Source organism: Schistocerca serialis, chromosome 4, assembly GCF_023864345.2.
Source record: "Schistocerca serialis cubense isolate TAMUIC-IGC-003099 chromosome 4, iqSchSeri2.2, whole genome shotgun sequence".
NCBI classification, from domain to species: domain Eukaryota; kingdom Metazoa; phylum Arthropoda; class Insecta; order Orthoptera; family Acrididae; genus Schistocerca; species Schistocerca serialis.
The window spans coordinates 352,620,157-352,646,747 of NC_064641.1; the positions used below are offsets into that span (position 1 = coordinate 352,620,157).

The 26,591-nt window shown below is 40.0% G+C and overlaps 2 protein-coding genes across 2 annotated transcripts in view; one reads left to right on the forward strand and one right to left on the reverse strand.

The window, feature by feature from the left end:
• LOC126474456 (uncharacterized) overlaps window positions 1–18,498 on the forward strand; it is a 304,482-nt gene extending 285,984 nt beyond the window's left edge. Inside the window, exon 8 of the mRNA XM_050101929.1 lies at window positions 17,042–18,498. Coding sequence (XP_049957886.1) covers window positions 17,042–17,256 — 215 coding nt within the window. The 3' untranslated portion in view covers window positions 17,257–18,498. The remainder of the gene's footprint in view (window positions 1–17,041) is intronic.
• On the reverse strand, window positions 18,046–26,390 carry LOC126474135 (ethanolamine-phosphate cytidylyltransferase). The gene is made up of 9 exons (XM_050101572.1): window positions 26,260–26,390; window positions 25,645–25,782; window positions 25,449–25,561; window positions 25,241–25,307; window positions 24,532–24,757; window positions 23,972–24,172; window positions 22,277–22,494; window positions 21,970–22,059; window positions 18,046–18,619 (listed from the first exon to the last, which is right to left on the reverse strand). The coding sequence occupies exons 1-9, from the start codon at window positions 26,301–26,303 to the stop codon at window positions 18,586–18,588; spliced, it is 1,131 nt and encodes a 376-aa protein (XP_049957529.1). The 5' UTR covers window positions 26,304–26,390; the 3' UTR covers window positions 18,046–18,585.
• Window positions 26,391–26,591: the final 201 nt, after the last annotated feature.

A 26,591-nucleotide genomic window follows, 5' to 3' on the forward strand; every position in this document is an offset into this window, starting at 1 on the left:
TTTTTTAGATTTGACAATTGATGATCTTTTGATTTTTGTATGCATTTCATATCGTCAGTAGTTTATACGTTTTTTACTTCGGTTATTGAATTACACCATTTCTATCTGCTTGCATTCGATGTGTTATACTAGTAAAACCAACAATATCGATTTATACTGCTTATTACCAATGTTTCGATCTTTTCAGCTTAGAGATAGCTGTGATGTCTGTGTTCATTGGCTGACAGTTGACTCTAAAAGAGGCTAAAACGCTAAAATTTAATTTTAGACATTTCAATTGCAAAATGTTTCTCAAATATTTGTGTCGACAAAAGAAACTTTCAAATGTGTGTGAGTTCTTAAGGGACCAAACAGCTGAGGTGATCGGTCCCTTGACTTACACACTACTTAAACTAACCTAAACTAACTTATGCTAAGAACAACAAACACACCTACGCCCGAGGGAGGACCCGAACTTCCGGCGAGAGGGGCCGCGCAATCAGTGACATGGCGCGTCAAACCGCGCGGTCACTCCGCGCGGCAGGAACTTTCAAATACAGTATTTTATTATCAGTCGAAAATACTTTCTCACCATACAGAGACACGAACTGGTAATTTTACTTGAATACTTTGTTTCACTTGAGGCGTTTTTGATGCTCTATACTGCCACATTTCCGACATCCTCGAGACTGAATAACACAATGAGACATTTGCTGCAGTCCATGGCAGTCCGGTGGGAAATATAAATGGGACATTGGCTCCAAAGTAATTTAGATATGTGTGACATTTTATTATTTTTTTTTTGTACCATATGTAATATAGCAATTCGCAAACACAAAATTGAACTAATAATGTTATAATGTTCATTCGGCTGTCCTAAAAGGATTATCCTGGATCGCGATAGGAAAATGTTAGTGAATGTTTTACGGTAATGCAAAATTCTTATTTCCAAACAAAAACATCCCAATCTAGTACTGATCACTTGGGGTACTCTACTAGAAATAACAGGTACCACAGTCATACTTTTTTAGTAAAAACAAAAAAAAATTCTAGCCCTTCTCTATATGACATGACGTCAGCAATTTTTACCTTATTCTACCCTCTTATTGATATCCGGACGGTTCTAGGCGCTTTAGTCTGGAACCGCGCGACCGCTACGGTCGCAGGTTCGAATCCTGCCTCGGGCATGGATGTGTGTGACGTCCTTAGGTTAGTTAGGTTTAAGTAGTTCTAAGTTCTAGGGGACTGATGACCTCAGATGTTAAGTCCCATAGTGCTCAGAGCCATTTGAACCATTTGATATCCGGACCAGAACCGTCCTAAAAGCATGTCTATCAATGCTGTTGAGGGTGTCCTCATTTTTGGGTTTCAGAAAATGGTAGCGTTATGCACAATACATTTAGAACTGTTAAATTTAAAGCCCCCCCATGAACCATGGACCTTGCCGTTGGTGGGGAGGCTTGCGTGCCTCAACGATACAGATAGCTGTACCGTAGGTGCAACCACAACGGAGGGGTATCTGTTGAGAGGCCAGACAAACGTGTGGTTCCTGAAGAGGGGCAGCAGCCTTTTCAGTAGTTGCAGGGGCAACAGTCCGGATGATTGACTGATCTGGCCTTGTAACACTAACCAAAATGGCCTTGCTGTTCTGGTACTGCGAACGGCTGAAAGCAAGGGGAAACTACAGCCATAATTTTTCCCGAGCGCATGCAGCTTTACTGTATCATTAAATGATGATGGCGTCCTCTTGGGTAAAACATTCCAGAGGTAAAATAGTCCCCCATTCGGATCTCCGGGCGGGGACTACTCAAGAGGACGTCATTATCAGGAGAAAGAAAACTGACATTCTACGGATTGGAGCGTGGGATGCCAGATCCCTTAATCGGGCAGGTAGGTTAGAAAATTTAAAAAGGGAAATGGATAGGTTAAAGTTAGATATAGTGAGAATTAGTGAAGTTCGGTGGCAGGAGGAACAAGACTTCTGGTCAGGTGAATACAGGGTTATAAATACAAAATCAAATAGGGGTAACGCAGGAGTAGGTTTAACAATGAATAAACAAATAGGTGTACGGGTAAGCTACTACAAACAGCATAGTGAACGCATTATTGTGGCCATGATAGACACGAAGCCCACACCTACTACAGTAGTACAAGTTTATATGCCAACTAGCTCTGCAGATGACGAAGAAATTGATGAAATGTATGATGAGATAAAAGAAATTATTCAGGTAGTGAAGGGAGACGAAAATTTAATAGTCATGGGTGACTGGAATTCATCAGTAGGAAAAGGAAGAGAAGGACACGTAGTAGGTGAATATGGATTGGAGCTAAGAATTGAAAGAGGAAGCCGCCTGGTAGAATTCTGCGCAGAGCATAACTTAATCATAGCTAATACTTGGCTTAAGAATCATAACAGAAGGTTGTATACATGGAAGAACCCTGGAGATACTAAAAGGTATCAGATAGATTATACAATGGTAAGACAGAGATTTAGGAACCAGGTTTTAAATTGTAAGACATTTCCAGGAGCAGATGTGGACTCTGACCACAATCTATCGGTTATGAACTGTAGATTAAAACTGAAGAAACTGCAAAAAGGTGGGAATTTAAGGAGATGGGACCTGGATAAACTGACTAAACCAGAGGTTGTACAGAGTTTCAGGGAGAGCATAAGGGAACAATTGACAGGAATGAGGGAAAGAAATACAGTAGAAGAAGAATGGGTAGCTTTGAGGGATGAAATAGTGAAGGCAGCAGAGGATCAAATAGGTAAAAAGACGAGGGCTAGTAGAAACCCTTGGGTAACAGAAAAAATATTGAATTTAATTGATGAAAGGAAAAAATATAAAAATGCAGTAAATGAAGCAGGCAAAAAGGAATACAAACGTCTCAAAAATGAGATCGACAGGGAGTGCAAAATGGCTAAGCAGGGATGGCTAGAGGACAAATGTAAGGATGTAGAGGGTTATCTCACTAGGGGTAAGATAGATACTGCCTACAGGAAAATTAAAGAGACCTTTGGAGAAAGGAGAACCACTTGCATGAATATCAAGAGCTCTGATGGAAACCCAGTTCTAAGCAAAGAAGGGAAAGCAGAAAGGTGGAAGGAGTATATACAGGGCCTGTACAAGGGCGATGTACTTGAGGACAATATTATGGAAATGGAAGAGGATGTAGATGAAATGGGAGATATGATATTGCGTGAAGAGTTTGACAGAGCACTGAAAGACCTGAGTCGAAACAAGGCCCCCGGAGTAGACAACATTCCATTAGAACTACTGACAACCTTGGGAGAGCCAGTCCTGACAAAACTCTACCATCTGGTGAGCAAGATGTATGAGACAGGCGAAATACCCTCAGACTTCAAGAAGAATATAATAATCCCAATCCCAAAGAAAGCAGGTGTTGACAGATGTGAAAATTACCGAACTATCAGTTTAATAAGCCACAGCTGCAAAATACTAACGCGAATTCTTTACAGACGAATGGAAAAACTGGCAGAAGCCGACCTCGGGAAAGATCAGTTTGGATTCCGTAGAAATGTTGGAACACATGAGGCAATACTGACCCTACGACTTATCTTAGAAGAAAGATTAAGAAAAGGCAAATCTACATTTCTAGCATTTGTAGACTTAGAGAAAGCTTTTGACAATGTTGACTGGAATACTCTCTTTCAAATTCTGAAGGTGGCAGGGGTAAAATACAGAGAGCGAAAGGCTATTTACAATTTGTACAGAAACCAGATGGCAGTCATAAGAGTCGAAGGGCATGAAAGGGAAGCAGTGATTGGGAAAGAAGTGAGACAGGGTTGTAACCTATCCCCGATGTTATTCAACCTGTATATTGAGCAAGCAATAAAGGAAACAAAAGAAAAATTCGGAGTAGGTATTAAATTCCATGGAGAAGCAATTAAAACTTTGAGGTTCGCCGATGACATTGTAATTCTGTCAGAGACAGCAAAGGACTTGGAAGAGCAGTTGAACGGAATGGACAGTGTCTTGAAAGGAGCGTATAAGATGAACATCGACAAAAGCAAAACGAGGATAATGGAATGTAATCGAATTAAGTCGGGTGATGCTGAGGGAATTAGATTAGGAAATGACACACTTAAAGTAGTAAAGGAGTTTTGCTATTTGGGGAGCAAAATAACTGATGATGGTCGAAGTAGAGAGGATATAAAATGTAGACTGGCAATGGCAAGGAAAGCGTTTCTTAAGAAGAGAAATTTGTTAACATCGAGTATTGATTTAAGTGTCAGGAAGTCGTTTCTGAAAGTATTTGTATGGAGTGTAGCCATGTATGGAAGTGAAACATGGACGATAAATAGCTTAGACAAGAAGGGAATAGAAGCTTTCGAAATGTGGTGTTACAGAAGAAAGCTGAAGATTAGATGGGTTGATCACATAACTAATGAGGAGGTATTGAATAGAATTGGGGAGAAGAGGAGCTTGTGGCACAACTTGACTAGAAGAAGGGATCGGTTGGTAGGACATGTTCTGAGACATCGAGGGATCACCAATTTAATATTGGAGGGCAGCGTGGAAGGTAAAAATCGTAGAGGGGGACCAAGAGATGAATACACTAAACAGATACAGAAGGATGTAGGTTGCAGTAGGTACTGGGAGATGAAGAAGCTTGCACAGGATAGAGTAGCATGGAGAGGTGCATCAAACCAGTCTCAGGACTGAAGACCACAACAACAAAACAAATTTAAAGGTGTTTTTGGGGCGTACAGTATGCAAAAATTAGTATACAGTGCTGCCACATCTCGGAGAAACAGCGAATCTTAACCCAGCTGGGCATCGAATCTCACTGAGAACGGATGACAGATGTGTGTCCGTCATTCCACGCTGCCTAAACTTCTATGGCACGTTGACGACTTACTTGCAGAGATGCCGCGTTACTACAGGAGGAGAAGACGTTCGCGCCTTACAGTGTACAAAGCTGTAGACAACATCGAGATGAGCACTGAGAATGGTGTCAGTGGACAAGTGTTTTTACATGGTCCCTCAGTGTTTTGTGGATGTGCACTGAATTTCACTTTGGACAATAATGATGATAATAGACAAGGTAATGGATGGGTTACTGTAGCTTTAGTACGGTACCCAGGTGACAGAGTGTCCAAAGTAGGAGGACTTGAGAGCTTCAATGATAGAGACATTATCGCTTATCGCACTTTTCAAGTGTGTGTGATGTCTGATCCGCCTCTGGCCCATATACAAGCATTTATTCGGATTGCCCTTGATTGATAGAGTTGTTGGATGCCCTCCTGAGGGATATCGTTCCAAATTCTTTTCAATTGGAGAGTTAGATCGTCAAACTCTCGAGCTGGTTGGAGGACCCTGCCCACAATGCTCCAAACGTTCACAGTTGAGAGATGCAGCGACCTTGCTGGCCAAATTAGGACGTCGTAATCATGAAGACAAGCAGCAGAAACTCTCGCCGTGTGCGGGCAGGCACTATATTGCTGAAGTGTAAGCCGAAAATGACTTGCCACGTAAATCACCAAAACGGGCCGATGAGTATCATCGACGTACCTCTGCGCTGTAGAAATACCGCCTGTGACAAGCAAATAGGTCCTGCTATGAAAAGAAACGACATTCGGCCTAGAATCCCATTTACAGGAATTGAACCCTGACAACCAGCAAAGACGTGTCTGGAGTCGCTGCGGACAGCAGTCTCGTTGTCGCCCGCCGTTCGGCCCGACAAACAGATGTGTTACTCTGGGGTGCCATTTCTTTTCATAGCAGGATTCGTTTGTTTGTTATACGCGGCACCCTTACAGCACAGCGGTACGTCATACCCTGTTTTGTTGCGTTACACGGCAAGCCATCCTGGGCTTTCATTTCAGCAATATTACTTCCACCCACACACAATGAGAGTTTCTATTGCTCGTGTTCGTACTTGCGACACCCTATCTTGGCCAACAAGGTCGTCGTATCTCTCTCCAATTGAGAAGGGAGTTTGACGATCTAATGCCCCAATTGGACAGAATCTGGCACGATATACCTCAAGAGGACATCCAATAACTCTATCGACAAATGGCGAGCCGAATAACTGCTTGCATAAGGGCCGGATGCGGACCAACGCGTTATTGATTTGCTCGATTTGTGAAGCTCTTTCTCTTGAATAAATTATCCAACTTTTCGGAAACTGTATTCATTCGTTCGTCTGTACACGTACGTCACATCTACCGATATCCTTCCCATTCGGATAACTCATTTGTGCTGTAGTATATCATTCTTCCTGCAAAATTGTGTCAAGATCAGATAATAATTATTGAGGTGGATTGCGATCACGCACCCTTCTTATCCAAGTAGACCACAAAAGATAAATAATATTGAGATATAGTGACAGTTGTGGCCAGGGAAGATGCGACAACTCATCCTCGTGCTCACAAAACCAGTACTGGATGGTGCGAGCTGTGTGAACAGGGACCGTGTCTTGTTGGAACTCAGCATCATCATTGCGCAACAAATATTGCACCATGGGATGGATCTGATCAGCCAAAATGGTTATATAATCCTTGGTAGTAAAGCGACTTGATTTGACTGTTGAAAAGCCCATTATTTATAGCTTCAGATTTTGTCAGGACAGGCTCTCCCAAGGCTATCAGTAGTTCTAATGGAATGTTCTCTACTCCCGTGGCCTCTTTTCGACTTAGGTCTTCCAGAGCTCTGTCAAGTTCTTCACACGTATATCATATCTCCCATTTCATCTTCACCTACGTCCTCTTCCATTTCCATAACATTGCCCTGAAGTACATCGCCCTTGTATAAACCCTCTATATACTCCTTCCACCTTCCTGCTTTCTCTCCTTTGCTTATAACTGGTTTTCCATCTAAGCTCTCGATATTCACTCAGTGGTTCTCTTTTCTCCAAAGGTCTCTTTAATTTTCCTGTAGACAGTATCTATCTTACCCCTAATGATAAATGGCTCTACATCCTTACATTTGTTCTCAAGCCATCCCTACTTAGCCATTTTGCACTTCCTGTCGATCTCATTTTTGAGACATTTGTATTCCTTTTTGCCTGCTTCATTTGTATATTTTTTCGTTTCATCAATTTAATTCAATATCTCTTCTGCTACCCAAGGATTTCTACTAGCCCTCGTCTTTTTACCTACTTGATTCTATACTGCCTTCACTATTTCATCTCTCAAAGCTACCCATTCTTCTTCTACTGTATCTCTTTCACCTGTTCTTTCAATCGTTCCCTAATGCTTTCTCTGAAACTCTCTACAACCTCTGTTTCTTTCAATTTATCCAGGTTCCATCTCCTTAAATTCCCACCTTGTTGCAGTTGCTTCAATTTTAATCTACAGTTCATAGCCAATAGATTGTGGTCAGAGTCCACAACTGCCCATGGAAATGTCTTACAATTTAAAACCTGGTTCCTAAATCTCTATCTTACCATTATGTAATTTATCTGAAACCTTCCAGTGTCTTCAGACCCCTTCAATGTATACACCTTCTTTCATGATTCTTGAACCAAGTGTTAGCTATGATTAAGTTATGCTATGTGCAAAATTCTACCAGGCCACCTCCTCTTTCATTCCTTACCCCCATTCCGTATTCACCTGCTACTTTTCCTTCTCTTCCTTTTCCTAGTATCGAATTCTAGTCCCCCATGACTATTAACTTTTCGTCTTCCTTCACTATCTCATAAATTTCTTTTATCATACATTTCATCACTCTCTTCGTCATCTGCGGAGCTAGTTGGTATATAAACTTGTACTACTGTAGTAGGCGTGGGTTTCGTGTCTATCTTGGCAACAGTAATGCGTTTACTATACTGTTCTTAGTGGCTTATCCTCGCTCCTGTTTTTTTTATTCATTATTAAACCTACTCCTGCATTACCCCTATTTTATTTTGTATTTATAACCCTGTATTCACCTAACCAGAAGTCTTGTTCCTCCTACCACCGAACTTCACTAATTCCATCTATATCTAACTTTCACCTATCCATTTTTCTTTTTAAATTTTCTAACCTACCTGTCTGATTAAGGGACCTGACATTCCACGCTCCGAGCCATAGGACGCCAGTATTCCTTATACATATTAGTTAATTCTTTTCTGATCGCCTCGTCATGTGCTGCTTGCTTTAATTCTACATTCTCTGTGAAAGTGTGGTAGCCTCATTTGTGAGTTGTAACTCAGTTTCATTAGCATGTGTTTCACACTTTTTGACTCACAGAACTGAGTTCTGAGGCTACCTTTAAAACAACAATTTGTAACTCCAAACGAACATGTTGTTCCAGTTGTACTTTATCTTGGGTAAATTGGTTTTCAGTGACATTCTCTACTACCAATTTCAACTGTAACATTGCTGTTGAAACGTGAGTTCTCACTGTATCATACTAAGTTTTCACATTTTTTATTTCCGTTTTTACACTGACATTGTCCTCACTAACTTCTGCTCGCAATTTCTCATTGTCCCGGACTTGGGATTACTTAGTGCCTCGATCAATGACAACATCGCAACATTTTGTGCATCAGGCTTGACACCTCGAGATATTTGATCTGCTGCTGAATTGGTCATTGCCAGAGTATCATCTTGACCAGTAGGTACTGATTCGCACAGACCAAGTGCAAGTGGTTCTACTGAAACAATGCTAGGAGGTTCTACCACTGTTTCATCTATATAGTGTACCTGTGTTGAGTACATATCAGGACTGTAAACCTTAATACTACTCAGTTCGTTCTTTTAATTCTATCTATGCCAATAATTCCTTCGACTACTTAGTTATCATCACTATTGGCTATTCTTTTATGAGGTGTTACAAGTCTTAAATGAAACAACAGGTTTACTGTTACCAATCACTGTCAAAACAGTGACTGGTAACAGTAAACTTGTTGTTTCATTTAATGTCAATAACAGTCACGGTAAAGCCTAAACTAAAATGTCCGCATGTAATGTTACAAGTGTGTCCAGCAGATGTAAAATAGTTTGAGATCTCGGCTTTTTCAACCTGCTGCCTCCGGTCACTTGTAACTGTGTCGGCCACTTTAATTGCAGTGGTGAGGTCGCCGTCCTGTTGTGTGAAGTTTCCATATCCCGCCGCCAGCTCCTCGCTTGCTTGTGGCATCCAGACCACTCACTGACATGTTTTGCGACTGAATGCTGATCTTATCTGCACTCAGCTAAAGTGCTTGAGCCGATTTCCGCTCTTCCTCTTCTGCCATTAAAACATGAAACTCTGAACTCATCCACTGGGACTACTCAGTGTTACTGCCTGACCTCGTAACTACATTTGGAGGATTCACGCAAAAATCATGACACTCTTACTCCTTCGTCGATAATATTTCATACCGATTTCCAGCACCCCGTTTCACCGATTTGAAACACAGTTCACCTCCTTTTGGCTATTTAATTAATATTACTTTTAGTAACTTTATACTGATTAGAATAAAAATCTGTTGCACATAACTTCACAGGTCAATTATTGCGGCATTGTACTCGTACATACATTTGTTTATACCACGAGAAAGAACCAATCAAAACTTCACTTCTGAAGCTAAACTAAATACCGTCGGCAGAGGCCTAGGAAGGCCCAAGGGTACTGACCGATCATCCTGTCATCCTCAGCCGACAGGCGTCACTGGGTGCGGATATGGAGGAACATGTGGTCAGCACACTACTCTCCTGGCCGTTGGCAGTTTTAATGAGCGGAGCCTCTACTTCTCAATCAAGTAGCTCCTCAACTAACCTCACAAGAGCTGAGCGCACCCCCTTGCCAACAGCACTCGGCAGACCCAAACAGTCTCCCATCCAAGTCATAGCCAAGTTCAACAGTGATCTAGCCAAGTCCAACAGTGCTTAACTTCGGTGATATGATGGGAAGTGATGTTATCACTGTGGGAAGGTCGTTGGTCGCTTCTGCAACACATGCTGAACAACCTGCCTGAGACAGTAAACGGTGGTTTAACAGGGACGTGTGAGACAGTTACAACACAGGCCTACCTTCAGGTGCTGCATGCTTTAATTCCAGCCACACATTCTCGACCTGTTGACCTACCTGCCCTAACATATGTAAACCCAATGCCCAAGATATTTTAATTGTGTCTGACATGTCCATCAGAAAAGACACCACCGCTGATGACACAGCTGGTGCATACATTCACATTGGTGTCCAAAATCAAAGCAACAAACCACTGCCTCCCCATCCTGTGTCTAACCTATGATATAATCATACAAACTGTCAACAGATGTCCATACGAACGTGCTGTGCTCAGAATCTGGCATTCTGGTCAATGGACAACCACGCCAGCAATGACGTCAGAGCACCTACCTAACAGAATAGTGTTCGCCATGTAGTCCCACATCCACAATAGCTGTGTACACAGTCACAGATGGTGCAGTATGGCACAGAGAAGACGCCTACCAGGCTCTCTAAGTGGAGGGCCAAGGGAAGAATGGAAGGAGGATGGCCACAAACTGATGTGGCCTGATGGCTTAATTCAAATCGTTCTGTTGTTTTTCGGATGTGGTGACAGTTTATAGAGATCAAAACTGTGTCCTGATGACGAGGGCGGGGCCTTCCGCGTTAACACCAGAAAGAGGTAACCGTTATATGGCTGGCAGGGCACGACAGTACCGCCTTAGTGCTGCATGACAACTGGCATCTGACCTCACAGCATCCACTGGACGTGTTGCGGCGAGGCAAATGGTGTACAGATCAACATGCCACGTGGACAGTCGAAAAGTGGGCCAATGTTCTTTTCACAGATGAGTCCTGTTTTGGTCTGGACAGATTCTCGAACAATTCACACCTGTAGGGAAATGTGGCATGTGAGTTCGGGACCCTATGGCTGTGGTAAGAAACTGATATCAAGGATTATACCTAATGGCGTGGGCAGGGATTATGTTGATCACTTGAACAACCCTTCATGAAACTGTACAGTTAAATCAGCTAGGTTTAAGTGCTGTCAGGTATCATGACGAGACCTTGAGATCTCATGTGTGGGTGTTGCGAGGTGATATGGACCCAGACTTCATATTGCTGGATGATAGTGCTCGACCTCATAGAGCACGTGTGGTTGATGTTTTCTTGGAAACAGGAGATATTGCACGCATGGGGTGGCCTGCTCGCTCTCCCAGTTTGAATCCCATAGAGCACATCTGGGATGCACTAGAGACATGGATTGCATCACGTCAGCATCCACCAATCACTCTCAAAGGCTTGTGAGCAGTGCTGCAAGAAGGATGGGCATTATTACCTCAACATGAGATTGGTGACATCATTCACAGCATGCCCCATCATTTGTCGTGCCTGTATTGCTGCCAGAGGTGGTCACATCCCATACTGTGTGCATTAACCAATTGTTGGAATGTGTCTGTAAATTTGTTAAGTTGGAAAAAACAAAGAACATTTTTGTCTACCCTTAAGCATGTTTCAGTTGTTTATGTTCTGTATTCTTTACATTGTTTCTACTTTACTATCACCTGATTATACTGTTTTGTGGCAAAATAAAAGAACCTCTTAAAATTTCGGTTTGTTACTTTAATTTTGGACACCAGTGTACATGAGACAGAAAATGGGGAAAAAAGGGGAAGAGATGGGTGAGAATTCGTGACTTCCAGCTGCACACGGGACTGTGGTAATGCAGCGGCAAAAGCTGAAAATTTGTGATGGACCAGAACTTGAACCCAGATTTACTGATTCTCACAAGTGGTTGTCTTAACAGCTTTGGCCATCTGGAAATGGTCCATGACCAACTCAAACTTCCAACTCATCACTCGCTGCAATGCAAAATGCCTTGTCCATTAATTCCATAGTCACAAGCTATTGATTCTCTTAAGAGTTCATATGATACTAGTGCATCCACACTGACACAAATATCAAGAAGTCATTGCACTCATATAAAAGTGTGTGTATCACCCGCATCATCACTAGTGGTGTCTGTTCTGTTGGAAATATTTGACAGAATACACACCAATCAAATACACATATTTCTATAGGAGTGTCACAGCTCCTTGACGTTTGTTTCTGTGTGGATACACTAATATTGTCTTAAGTCCTATGGGAATCAATAACTTGTGAGTAGGGATTTAATGAACAAGGGACACTACATTGCAGCATGTGGTTAAGTTGGAAATTTGAGTCGGTCAGGGACTGTGTCCGGATGCCTGAATTACTTAAGGCGGCTGTTCTTGAGAAATGGTAAATACAGACTTGAGTCCTGGTGTGGCACATAGTTTCAGCTTTTGTCATTGCATTACCACAATGCCCTGTCCATCTGGAAGTCATGAATTCCCACCCATCCCTACCATTTCTTTCCCCATTATCTATATCATACACTACCATGATACTCTGGAAAGGGAAGGTAAACCATTAAGGAAAGAACACACTAATATGGTGAAATTAAACATATTATTAAGACCCTTTGTCTTCCAGTTCAGTCATTGTACAATGTTACAATATTTATGTAAGTCAACCACAGCACTCACATCATCATCACCACTATCACCACCATCTACATTCATAGTTTAGGATTGAATAACCTATTCTGGCTTCAGTTTCTAAGCTCCATTGCTCCAGCCAACAGTTCCCCAACAACTCGAGGAGCTTGCAGACCGAAACTAATTCCTATTGACAAGACAATTCCATCCTACCAAAGTAACTACTCGCAAGTACAATTTTTACAATCACTTTGTTGCTGGGCCACATGGGACTCAGACACAAACCAGCAAGACAGTTTAGGAATCGCCAGCAGCAAATCACACGATTTTTCCAAGCCACAAAATATGATTGTGATCAGACGGGCATCAACGACACTCTGTAGCACACTGAGCCATATGATCAACGTTGTCCAACTTACAGACATTTGGTTGAATGACGGTGTATGATGCGACATAATCTTGATTCTGTAACCAATCTCCATCTAAATCTGTAAATATTGAAACAAGCAAAAACATACTTTGATGCAGCAATTGAAAGCACTGTCTATGCCACTCTATGTATTCAGACTTAGTTAATATTAAATGTACAAATACAAAGTCTATGATGTAACTAAAGTGGTCTATCATCCTACATAGGTCCAGCCTCAGCCAAGCCAAGATGCAATCTCCCACTTCTAACTTTTTGGGCTTTGGTAACATTAGACAAGTCACTTTATTAATAGTTACCCATTTACATGTAGTATCCTACAACACTTCCTCCAGTGGAAGCTCTTTTGGAACACAATCTGCAATAATTCTCCCTTCATTCTTGTTCTTACAAAATATGTTTTTTGGATGGAATGTTTTCCTTTCCTTGATATTCCATTCCTTGGACTTATCCATCTGCTTGTTGGCAGGGGGTGTCTGCCTTTGCACATTACATCTAGCTGTTTGTGCCCTTCATGTTCTTATGCCAGCTTCTCAAAAACTTCGCCAACAGGCTCTAAACACAGTAATGATGAGGTGATGTCCTTTGGCACTGTTGTCCCTACTTGCAGCAATGGATGCCACTGGCCCCCACACACTAATACAAATTCTGATTCAGTACTTCATTAAAACTGGAATATCTTGTGATTGATAACTCTAAATCACCTGCAGTTTTCACCAAACACTCTTAAATAAACGACTGCACCCACATACCTTCTGTTTAAACTTCTTTCTCCTGTTTCTAAATCCTTATGCTTTCAGAAACATGTACTTTGTCAATGGGTGAAGTCAGTAACATACATATCATTGTCACATCCCAGGTGATTTCCACATTTGTCACCATTTGTAAAGAATTCAGGAACTACTACTTGTACCACGATAAATTGATAGAAACAGGAAAAAAGACATAAAACCGTAACATCACTAAATAAATATAGTGTTCATCTTGTTAAAGTTCCAATTCAGTACTACATGCAGATGCATCTCAAACAGAATATGTTGTAATAAGCTCCAGATCTGAAACAGACATAATAGTGGGGATGATAGAGGGATGGTACATTTGCATCTTCAAATTAGGGCAGACACACTTGATTCATGGTCATATCAATGTAGTATAAACAACGCACTGAAGGCACTAGAAATTGCAGCAGGCAGCTAAATGATCAACTTTACATTTTGTAATGTTGTATGCAAGGGCAACTACCAATTACTGTACATGAGAGACACATCATTTATTTCAGAATGTTGCTTTATCCACCAGTTGCATGAATACCTACATCTACAGTCCACAAGCCAGTTTGCAGTGTATGACAATGGGTACCCTCCTCTGTTCCATTCGCAGATGAAGAATGGGAGAAACAACTGTCTATAAACTTTGATAATTATTATTTTTTTTTTTTGTTTTGCTTTAGCCATCTCTCAATATGTCTGTAGGTGGACACAGTATCTTGTCTGTCTCCTCTTGTAACAATGATCCCAGAAATTCAACAGTAACTCTGTCCCTGACAAAAAACACCTCTCTTTTAGCTACTGCCACTGGAGTTTATTCTGCACCTCTGCATCTTGTGCTGGCTAAATAATCCCATGACAAAACCCACTGCTTTTTGTTGGATCATCTTAACTTCTTCTAGAAACCTAACCTGGTAAGAGACCCCAACTGATGACAAGTACACTCCTGGAAATTGAAATAAGAACACCGTGAATTCATTGTCCCAGGAAGGGGAATCTTTATTGACACATTCCTGGGGTCAGATACATCACATGATCACACTGACAGAACCACAGGCACATAGACACAGGCAACAGAGCATGCACAATGTCGGCACTAGTACAGTGTATATCCACCTTTCGCAGCAATGCAGGCTGCTATTCTCCCATGGAGACGATCGTACAGATGCTGGATGTAGTCCTGTGGAACGACTTGCCATGCCATTTCCACCTGGCGCCTCAGTTGGACCAGCGTTCGTGCTGGACGTGCAGACCGCGTGAGACGACGCTTCATCCAGTCCCAAACATGCTCAATGGGGGACAGATCCGGAGATCTTGCTGGCCAGGGTAGTTGACTTACACCTTCTAGAGCACGTTGGGTGGCACGGGATACATGTGGACGTGCATTGTCCTGTTGGAACAGCAAGTTCCCTTGCCGGTCTAGGAATGGTAGAACGATGGGTTCGATGACGGTTTGGATGTACCGTGCACTATTCAGTGTCCCCTCGACGATCACCAGTGGTGTACGGCCAGTGTAGGAGATCGCTCCCCACACCATGATGCCGGGTGTTGGCCCTGTGTGCCTCGGTCGTATGCAGTCCTGATTGTGGCGCTCACCTGCATGGTGCCAAACACGCATACGACCATCATTGGCACCAAGGCAGAAGCGACTCTCATCGCTGAAGACGACACATCTCCATTCGTCCCTCCATTCACGCCTGTCACGACACCACTGGAGGCGGGCTGCACGATGTTGGGGCGTGAGCGGAAGACGGCCTAACGGTGTGCGGGACCGTAGCCCAGCTTCATGGAGACGGTTGCGAATGGTCCTCGCCGATACCCCAGGAGCAACAGTGTCCCTAATTTGCTGGGAAGTGGCGGTGCGGTCCCCTACGGCACTGCGTAGGATCCTACGGTCTTGGCGTGCATCCGTGCGTCGCTGCGGTCCGGTCCCAGGTCGACGGGCACGTGCACCTTCCGTCGACCACTGGCGACAACATCGATGTACTGTGGAGACCTCATGCCCCACGTGTTGAGCAATTCGGCGGTACGTCCACCCGGCCTCCCGCATGCCCACTATACGCCCTCGCTCAAAGTCCGTCAACTGCACATACGGTTCACGTCCACACTGTCGCGGCATGCTACCAGTGTTAAAGACTGCAATGGAGCTCCGTATGCCACGGCAAACTGGCTGACACTGACGGCGGCGGTGCACAAATGCTGCGCAGCTAGCGCCGTTCGACGACCAACACCGCGGTTCCTGGTGTGTCCGCTGTGCCGTGCATGTGATCATTGCTTGTACAGCCCTCTCGCAATGTCCGGAGCAAGTATGGTGGGTCTGACACACCGGTGTCAATGTGTTCTTTTTTCCATTTCCAGGAGTGTATTTTACTGTTGTTACTGTTTACAGTGAGTTTACAAAAATAGCATAATAGAACAGTACTGGATTTCTTCACCTATTTACACACAAAATGATACATCTGTTTACATTCACAGTCAACTGCCAGTCCCTGTATCCAACATCAATCTTCCCTAATGCTACAGCCTTCTGGCACTGCTACTTTCCTGTAAGAAACAGCATCTTCTGAAGAAAAACAAAAAAAAGCCTTATAGAGCCTCCACCATTATCCACTAGACCACTTATATGTACTGCGAAGAGTAATGGCTACATAACATATTCTCAGTACTCCAGAAATTAGGTTTACTTCTGCCAATTTCTTCCCATTAACAATAAGATATAGAATTCTGCCTGCAAGGAAGTTCTGAATCCAGAAACAAATTAGTCCTATACTCAGTAAGCTCATATTTTTTCGCCAACTGACACTGCAGAGTGGTACCAAATGCCTTTCAAAAGTCAAACAACAGGGCATCAACATATGCACCTTTGCCTATAGTACTCTGGGTATCATGGATGAGCAGAGAGCTGTTTCACAAGTGTTTGCAAAATGCCAGATGAGTAGATTTCCTGTCTCCTAAATTACTACTGTATTTCCTCATTACAATTGTGCACAAAACATGTATGAGAGAATTGTTGAGCTGTAGATACAGAAACTAACTCCACAGCTCAATTTTACTTTGACATCAATTACACAGGTAATTTGTCCTTAGACTGCATGTGCTTTCAAGGCTTCCACCATTTTTTCGTGTCATGATACAGCTGATAAAACATCAGTGAAATTTGTTAATTTTAAATATTTGCAAAGTGCACTATTGTTTGATGAAAATATTAGTATTTCCTCTTTCCTGATACATATTCAATATGTTTCGCTGGCCTTTCTGTACTTTAGGAAAATGCTCCTTCCCTACAATTTTTTATTAATTTATTGCACATTACGCTGTCATTCACTCATTTTAATTGCAGCGAGTTGTTCAAAAATTGCATCAAACCAACAAGGATTTCATGCCAGACTATATAATAGCAATAGGCTGAGTTTTAACTATGCTTTTCTACTGCTTAAGTCACCAGTAATGTTCCACTGTCAACAGACTTGTATCGACGGTCAGGTCAAGGAGCAGCACTCACAGGTGATGGACCATGTTCTACAATGGCACTGATAACTGGTCTGCTTGGCACGCTATTGTTCCTGGCAACACTAGCTGTTTGCTACCTGGCAACAAGACTGCGAGACGCTGCTTCCGTCGACCGAGCCCTTCGTCATGCTAAAACTGGTGGTTACACGGGCCGCAGCCTTGTCCAGTGATCATGCAAAACTGAACAGTCAAAAGGTTGATTGAATTTTGGGACATCTCATGCCAATAAAGTTTCATAATGGGTTCTAAGCAAAGGTAACATGGATGAATTCATGTTAAGCTTGAGATGCTTTGGGAAAGGTTGAGGGAGGTGCTGGAGACAAAACAAATGGCCACAAAGGCCAAAGACTATTCTGATTAAATATACAGAAAAGTTCAATTGCTGAACTTTTCAGTTCTCGTTACAGTAACAAGTTTATCCTACACATGAAACTACTAGTAAGTTCGTTGTTCAATTTGCAAATTATTTTCATTATCCAATCTGATGAAAATGAAATTATGAATGACACGGGTAGTGTTGCATTGTTCACAAGAGCGAGGGTACTGCAACCATGTGTACAAACACCCACCACAGAACAGAGGTCAAGGGCTGTTTTAGTGTGCAGTTAATAAGTCTTGAGTAATAGCCTTAATTCTACAGACAGCAAATACTGTAATTTCCAAAGAAACTAGAAGATTTTTTCCCCTTTTAACTGCTTGTATTTAGACTTTTTCTTAAGGTCGAGAAAGGAAAAATCCAAAATTTACGAATGTAACGAAAAGGATGAGAAAACAGTTTAGTTCAACTCAACAAAATTATAAAACAAATAGGTTCTATATTTTAAAATCACAAAATGTTATTTACATGTTCTATAATATTATGTTATAAGCTTTTATAATACATAAATATAATTTATTGATGGTTATCAAATTAGCAACAGTTCCAACTCAGGTACCAAAATTTAAATTTCAGTGACTTTTAAAATAATCAACAATGACTAGTTTAACATACTGGAAAATTTTTCCTTACAAGGTTCACAATTGGATATATAAATATTTGCGTTGCAGTATATACCGGAATTTAAGCAAGTGGTGACCTACTGAAATTTTGATCAGATTTGATGGTAAAGTCTACAAAAAGGTTGCACACACACTTTGGCTTGTATAAAATATACAAATGTGCAATACCACAAGCATTAAAATCTGGTAACAGGTAAACTGCAGTGCATTTATGTACAATTTAACATTTTAACAAACAACAACAGTACTTCAACAGATGAAAGGTTTAAAATTTAATTTATAAATATGGAGTAAAATTGTAAAACAAAAACTGATACAACAATGATAATTGGTATGTATGGAAGTAAATAATTTTCTAAAATTATAATATAAATTTTATTCTTTGGTTTAGATCCAGCCATCCATGCAGTGGCTGCACTGTATCAAAAACAAGACTTTCAAACAAATACACAGTAAAACGATGTAACAGACATGATCTGTGGCCAAATTCATTTCTTCTTTTAGCTTTGTTGAATATTTATCCTTTCTAAATACCTGCAGAACAAAAAAAAAAAAAAAAAAAAAAAATACATTCTGTTTACAAAGTTCAACATTCTCCAACAACAGCAATAATATTTGTACAGTAGACACAGTCCATACTAATTATGAGTGTGTGTTACATGCCTGTACACCAACTAATGTGGGGAAACACCCTTTAGTTCTTTTACATTAAGTAGGTCAACTGGAATGTTAAGGTGGCCACACACTTAACTGCAATGCAAGCTTGACAAACACTTATGAGCAAGCGTGCGTGCTCAATCATGCTTCACTGTATGTAGGATAATTTTGCCAAGCATAAGGACTGTACAAACAGTTTGATACTTTAATTTCAATTATGAATGCTTGTGCGTATATACAAGGAACAGGGAGGCTTGCACAAGCATTCGTCAATAATTTGATCTGATTTCATTTATTTTTGTTTGGTCCTGTTAAATCACATTCTGTACAAAAGTTGTACTGTAATGTGGAACAAATACAAGAGTACAACATTACATGGAGAAAAAGAAGAGAGATATTAACACCGTGAGATATCTTCTGCAGTGCATCTACTGTGAGTAGTTAAAACGAGAATATTATTTTTGATTTTTTAACACCTTTTTGTTCCTTGTCTCATATTGCCTGTTTTGTTTTGTTTTCATAACAAATGAAATGGCTGGCAAAGCCAGCACATCATGGTCTGAACTCAACATTTTCAGGCATACAAACTGATACTTGTACAAGAATGTTTGAGCAGTATGGAGGTGCGAGGAATTTTTGCATGCTCGTGAAACCATCCTTGGACATGCTAGTCAAGCATGCAATTATATGTGTGGCTGCCAGTAGTTCTAGCTATCGTGCCCAAAGCTTGAACTGTGTATGTCGCTCAGGTCCTAATTGAGCCTTCAGGCTAAACTAGTGATCCAAGGTGGCATTAATTAAACACAAACTAATGAAGTATGTTCTGAAAGCACCAACCTCCAAGTGAATCCTCCCACATCCTTTTTCTCAACTACACACCCTCAGCAACTGGTAAGGCACACACAGGTAACTTATTTTAAGAACTAATTACAAAACCATTGTTTATCAAGCATTAAAAATATCAAGGCTGAAATCTGTACCAATCCCCATCTATATTTCCTCCCAAAACACCTCTGAAGAGAAACCTTTCAGAGATGATATTATTCACATCCACAAAAGGTGTAGCAGAAGAATCTTGAGGCCATTAACCAAACAAGGAACAGTAGTTAACTAGAATGGAGGCAAAATGTTATTTGGGGCAAAAGCATTTCCACAAGAAGGAGAAAACTTTAAGTACAAATCTACAAGATTCAAATCCTCCCCCAACATAGAAACCACATAAATCAAACATGTGAAACACACACATAGCCACCAGGATAATCTATCTGTATAATGGCACTGTTCAAAATAAAAGCACAAAGACACAAGCTCCACCACTTTACTAACAAGAAGCATATTCCCCTTCCACCATACTCTAAGGCTATCTAAGAAATGTAAAATCCCGACAGACAGTTACATTAGGACACGGTACATTAATAAGCTCACAGGAGCCTGTTTAACCCATTAGTGCCCAGTGTTATATCAATGATACATGTGACAGGACTGGACTTTTATCGATTTTTTTGGACAACAATGAACATCTATGATCTTGTTAAGGCTTATTTACGGACTACTGACCACCTGTACTTTCAGTCTTGTGTTAGTAATTTTGAGAAACAGCCCACAACTGGAAACAAATGGCAATTTAATGTACACTTTTTTTCAAGCCAAAATTTCATCACACAATGGATTTTAAAGTACCTATAACAAAAATATTTTATCTTTCAGATTCAAAAACTAATTTGTTCCTTAATAACCCAACATTCACATGTCACTTATTGAAACTGATGGAACATTATTTGTATTGCTGGGACATTCACTCAGCATTTCAGAAATGTGACACTGAACTAATGAGAGTACTTTAATAATTTTCACTTCTATTTTGACAACTGTTTTTTTACAAGTTTTAATTTGCTAATTTTTCCATGGGGAATAATATTTTGAGGGCACTGGGACCATGAGAGAAAATCATATCCCCCAAAATTGCCCCTTCTGGAAGAAGAAGGAAATAGATAAAAATGAATGAGGTGCTGCTCATACTGTCAAACAAAACAAAAAAGGTTTCTCTGTAAAAGGCATGACGAATCCTTTGTTTCTGCAGCATCAAGTATAACTGGTGTGAAAGCAGTAATCAATGTTGAAAGATATTCTCGGGACTCAAGGAAGCACATCAAAGTTCTTTGAGCCTCCATCCTGACAGAATAGAAGAACCTGGGTGAGATAAATATTCACAACTGGAAATATTATTAGGCTTTTTCTGATTGGTTACTGGATGCCACTGTACAAAAAGCCTTGACACACTACTGCAAAAATGGAAATACAATCCCTTATGTAAATTTTTCAACAGAAATTGTCCACCTGCACTTTTGGTACGCAGTGGCACCTGAAGGGCCTGGATGAACTCTGCACTTCAGTACTGCAGCAGTGTAGTTCTTCGATGAAATGATTGACAAGATTGTGAAAACACAGGAACTCAAAAACAGACATTTTGTAAGAATAAACTATAAGACATTAGCACTCACTCAGTGCAAAAAATGTAATGTGGGACTGTGCTTTGTTGCTTATCATATCATGCAATTTGTTGTTTTTTCCATCTCGTGTTTTAATTCATTTCCTCCAGTACAAAAACGGGTAACTTTTTCATAAAAATGCATGTTTTGTTCTCAGTAGTGTATAGCGTTACCTACGTGGTATGGTATATTATTTTAAAACTAACATGATAAATACAGCTGTTTCAATGTAACAAATAAGGTGAAAGCAATGAAGTAAAAAATTGTTCAGGCACTAATGGGTTAATACTGACTGAACAAGGAAATGTACATTATCAGGTACATAATAAAGCAATATGAATTATTAATACATAGCGGTACTTTGTTAAAGAAAGAATACTGTTATTCATACAACACTTCAAGCTAACTACACAAATTATACAAAGTATGATCTATTTACCTTTTACATGGAACACAAATTTTTCACAGCCAGCAAGTAACTTAGAATTACGACACTACACAGACGATCTCAAATTGTTACAAGAAATATGACTAGTTTTGTACATGTCACTCAGTATATTTAAGAGTGGTATATTAAATGCCTAGCTAGCCATAAAAGGCTTTGTAAACTTTAAAAAGAGTCACTATCCTGCAAAAATCATTTTAAATGCATGTATGCAGAATAATGCACATGCATACAAAATCATTTGAGATTTTGTGCTAGCAATATAATATTGTTTCAGAATAAAAAGATCTTACACTTTCCCTTCCTTCTTGGCTTTGGTGTAAGCTTCATATGCAGCTATTTCCTTCTTTTCCTTACGCATATTTCTGGCTTCAAATTCTAACCTACAAAACACAAGAACATAATAAGTGAAGACATTACAAGTGGTAAAATTAACTGCTATCAAACAAAGTTTAGCAAAATGGCACTACTTATAATTATTACCAATGTTAATTTCAACTAGGAATGTACAGTATTCATGATAGATATATTCAGAAAATAATATGACATTTTAAAGCAACACTAAATGAATGAAGGTAAGAAAGACTCAATAATACCAACCTATGTAAAATGATCCTTTCAACAATTTTCTCTGTTGTCATTGTATTTCCAGAGTCCAGTAATTTGAATTTTCCTTGTCGTTTAGGTTCAGCATAAGGATCATCAAAGCCTCCCGTTTGTATAGGAGTTTGCCCATGGCAGACAATGTCAACCTTGAAGTGATCCATGAGCTCTTTAGTTACAACCAGTGGCGCTCCAATAACAACTTCTGATACATACTGGAAATGAGACATAGTGCATTATTATCTGTCAGTGAGCAAAAGAAAAATGACCAAACTAAGAACTAAATTTACTCCATTACTAATGCATTAAAAATCAGGCTTTGTTCCTTTAAAAGTGTTCAAAATTAATATAGTTTGAAAAATTATCTGAATGAATGTTCACACTGCATTAACATACGACCAAGATAAGTCACATTATTCAGAAGATATGGCAAAAATTTCCTGCTTGTGCTATCAATCTGTGCTGTAGAGTACATACTGTACAGTGTTATTAAGTACTTCAACAGTTTCAGAAGACAGCCACAAAGAAACTGAAAGACATATAGGAATATAACACTCATATCAGTGGACAGAGCATCTCTTTAAGTTTTGATCCATAATATGCTCCACGGCATACATGCAGAGTGCACCACAAGGCAGGCAGAACATGTAGACAAATCTTCCACTCTGTAACGTCTCATCAAATTAGTTCATGTCAGCAGGTAGGCAACCAAAAAGTGGCTGCTGTCACTTTTTTCCAGGTGGCTGTAGCAGTAACTTCAATGAGTTTCATGCATATACTGACATTGGTCATGTCATAACTGGTGCCCAAATTGAGCACTTGTTATGGAAGTCAAATATTGGTGAAATGCTCTGTCAACTGAAATGGGAATTTTATGCATGTCTTAAGTCACCTTCTGATACCCCAGAGGTCCTTATAAATAACCCTGATTGATAGTACTTAATGCCACCAGAGCAACACTTGGTACCACTGGCCTGATTTGACAAGTAGTAGTGACAAGTCACAGATAATATATGGGGATTATACAAGAAAAGCGACGGGAAAATAGTTTTGTGAATGAAACTTGGTTGAACATTGAAGTACATGCAGAAAGTCTCTGGCTAGACTAATGTGTAAACAATAATAATATATTATATTGACAATAGCAAACCCAAAACTGCATCGCTGCTTTTTCATGGGTTCTGAAACCACAAGTGAGTAGGCACTCTTTGACAATGCCAAATAACCATGAGGGAAAAACTTGATAAAAGCAAACTGGTCCAAGAATATGAGAATATTACCAACACATTGAGAACTGGCTATGAAAGACTTAAAGAAATTGCAAGTAACTTCATTGGTGGCGTTATGACACATCATTCAATGAAACCCATAAATAGCTGACATGTGCTATACAGTAAAAAATAAACAGAATAAGAATCTGAACAACTGAATTTCATAATCTCAACACGCAACATTATTTACCTTCAGAAACTGACCTCTCACTATACTCTGCCTTACAGTAATGATTCTGAATTATGAGGGTGTGGTAGATCAGTTTTCTTCAAAGTTTCCCTGCACTGACTACTCGTAGCTATAGTGATACATATAATGTGCAGATATCCCATTCGAAAAGAAAAATAAAAAGATAAATGAGAAATTACTTCCTCCTGTAACTAACAGATGAAGTGATGTGAATAATTAATTTTAACTTACCTTACACGCAAGAACACTGAGCACTCTCTCATGCAAGTTCATGATTGGATAGTTGCCTCCTCTATACTTGTTCACTACTGGATCTGTATGCAGTCCCACAATCAAATAGTCACCCTGTTTCCTTGCTTGTTCAAGGAAATCTAAGTGCCCAACATGGAACAAATCGAAAGCACCCGCCACGTAAACTATTTTGTCATTTGGCTGTAACAATAATAAACCAGAGTAAGAATAATTCAAGTAGTGAATTTAATTTATACATTTTTCAAATTATTACCATGTAAAAAAACAGATTTATTTGCTGACCAGACATTTCATCTATGCAATAAGAAACTACTCTCAGTGGGCAAAAGGTATGTAACTTAACTAACCTGTCAGTTTCAGCTTAATAGTCAGTGCTTTAATCCCTCATATACTGCTATAAACAACAATAACACATAAAAACATGCTAAAATGAAGTCAGCTTTGAACCGAAATAGCCATAGTAATCATAACTTCAAACAGAAAACTTTCAAACCACTATTTTCAGGCCACTGAATGAACATAACACTCTGATATTGTACCTTTGGTGGTTTACCATCACTGAACTGTATTATTTTTTGCGTTGTTGGAAGGAACTGTGAACAGCCAGTCCATGGTGAACGAGCTGAAGAATCTTGACCCATATTGCTCGGACCTTCTCGGCCCACTTCATATTCTCGAGCTCCTTGCTGGAAATGTTGTCTTGTCAATAATAACATACGACCAACGAGATCAGTTGTTGACACTCCCGCAGTACGTTGGACTTCCCTGTGCATACGCAAACACACATTTTTTTATTTTAATCTACTACCAATCATAGGAACTTTAGTAATAATACTAAATAAGGTAAATTAAATAATGGCCTTGTTGTAAGTTGAAGCACTTCATAGCATTAAATGAAGATGCTAAATGTTTTAGCCATAGTAAATAAAAACATACACAAATGATATGATAAATGTAAACACTAATACTGTACTGGTCACACGATGTTGACATAATATTTTCATTATACCACTGCCATAAACAAATTACACGCAGATTAGGAAAACTGCCATGAACAATTTTTCCACATCAAATTTTTTTATACAGGCTCTCAATGTTATTTTTTCCTCGACACAGGCAATTTAGATAAACATAGGCCTAAGCGTAAACTTATGTATCTTGTGTTCTGAGTAAGGTTTGTCCTACAAAGCACAGACTTGTTTACAAGCCTTCTATCAAGTAAGAAGATAAATACTTATGACTGCTTACTTATATCTTCCAGCTGCTTTCACCAGATGGTATGTGTCAATTCCATCAGCTGTCATTGTTATATCATCTGAAACAAAAATTTAGAGGTAAATTTCGGCTTACAAGGAACCTGACAGAGTATTACATAGCCTAACACCTCTCCCCCTCCCCCACAAACAATTTTCATTGTGTTACAAATAGGTCATTACAAAATTAAACCGATATTTACCTCCATGGACACAGAAGTCACAATTGTACTGATCGAGTGTCTCAAGTGTTGTCACGTATGGTGCCCCTTCCACAACTTCGTCCACCCATTTTATGCCTCTAACCATTTTATACCTGTACGAAAAACAGATGGTTCAGGAGCATGTTCTCCACGAAGTCTTGCTCTAACATAACACAATAAATCCAAAACACTTTACCTTTCCTCTTCCGTGAAGACCGGCGGTCCCTTGTGCTTAGTTATCTCTTCATCGGTGTGCACACCCACAATTAAGTAATCCCCCAGGGCTTTTGCCTGTCGAAGAGAATTTGCGTGGCCGAAATGAACCATGTCGTAACTGCAAGTTAAGACATATTTTAGCTCTTAAAACGAAAATTTTCGAAGTCTTAATGTTCTGAAAACAAATACATAATGTACCACGGAAGCATTTTATATCCTAAAAAGGAGATGGTTTAATTATAACTGTTGTAGACACTGACAAACGTCACTTTTAATCATCTGGAGACCCTTCAAGGTTTTCATTACCGGTACCGAATCAATAACTTCTGAATTAATACAGAACAACAAATATCATTTTCCTTTTTTCTTACACGACAGAATAAAAAAATTACGTCACATCACTTTAAACACTGCACATTATACGATTTCCTCATTGCCTGCGGGAAACCAAAACCATCATACATTCGCGGAATAAAGTATCAACACATGGCATAACTGAAATAAAACAATTCGAGTCAGCTAGAAACAAACTCATGTTCGTTGTGAAACGCTCAACAGCAATATGAAAAATGAACACTTTTCCAATGTTATTTACCATCCGTCACACCAGACGCGGATCTGCGGCTTTTTCTCCTCCATAGTGTACCGGCACTTCCTTCCGCTTCAGCCTTCACTTTGAAACTGATGCTGACTTCTCCGCCGCTTTACCTCGTGTGAAGCATAGCCTTCTAAACTAGGGAGTTTCGTGCTCTGCACGACTGAATGTCGAACAGATCATGTTACTAGATAGCAGTGGAGATGAATCGCTAAGTGAAAAATTCGTAAATCAGCAATCACTATTTATTTCGGATTTTCGTAGAGATGAAGAAAAGAAAGGTAATCACAAAAAGATCGTGATTTCGGAAATGAAGTCAATAACTTTTTGCT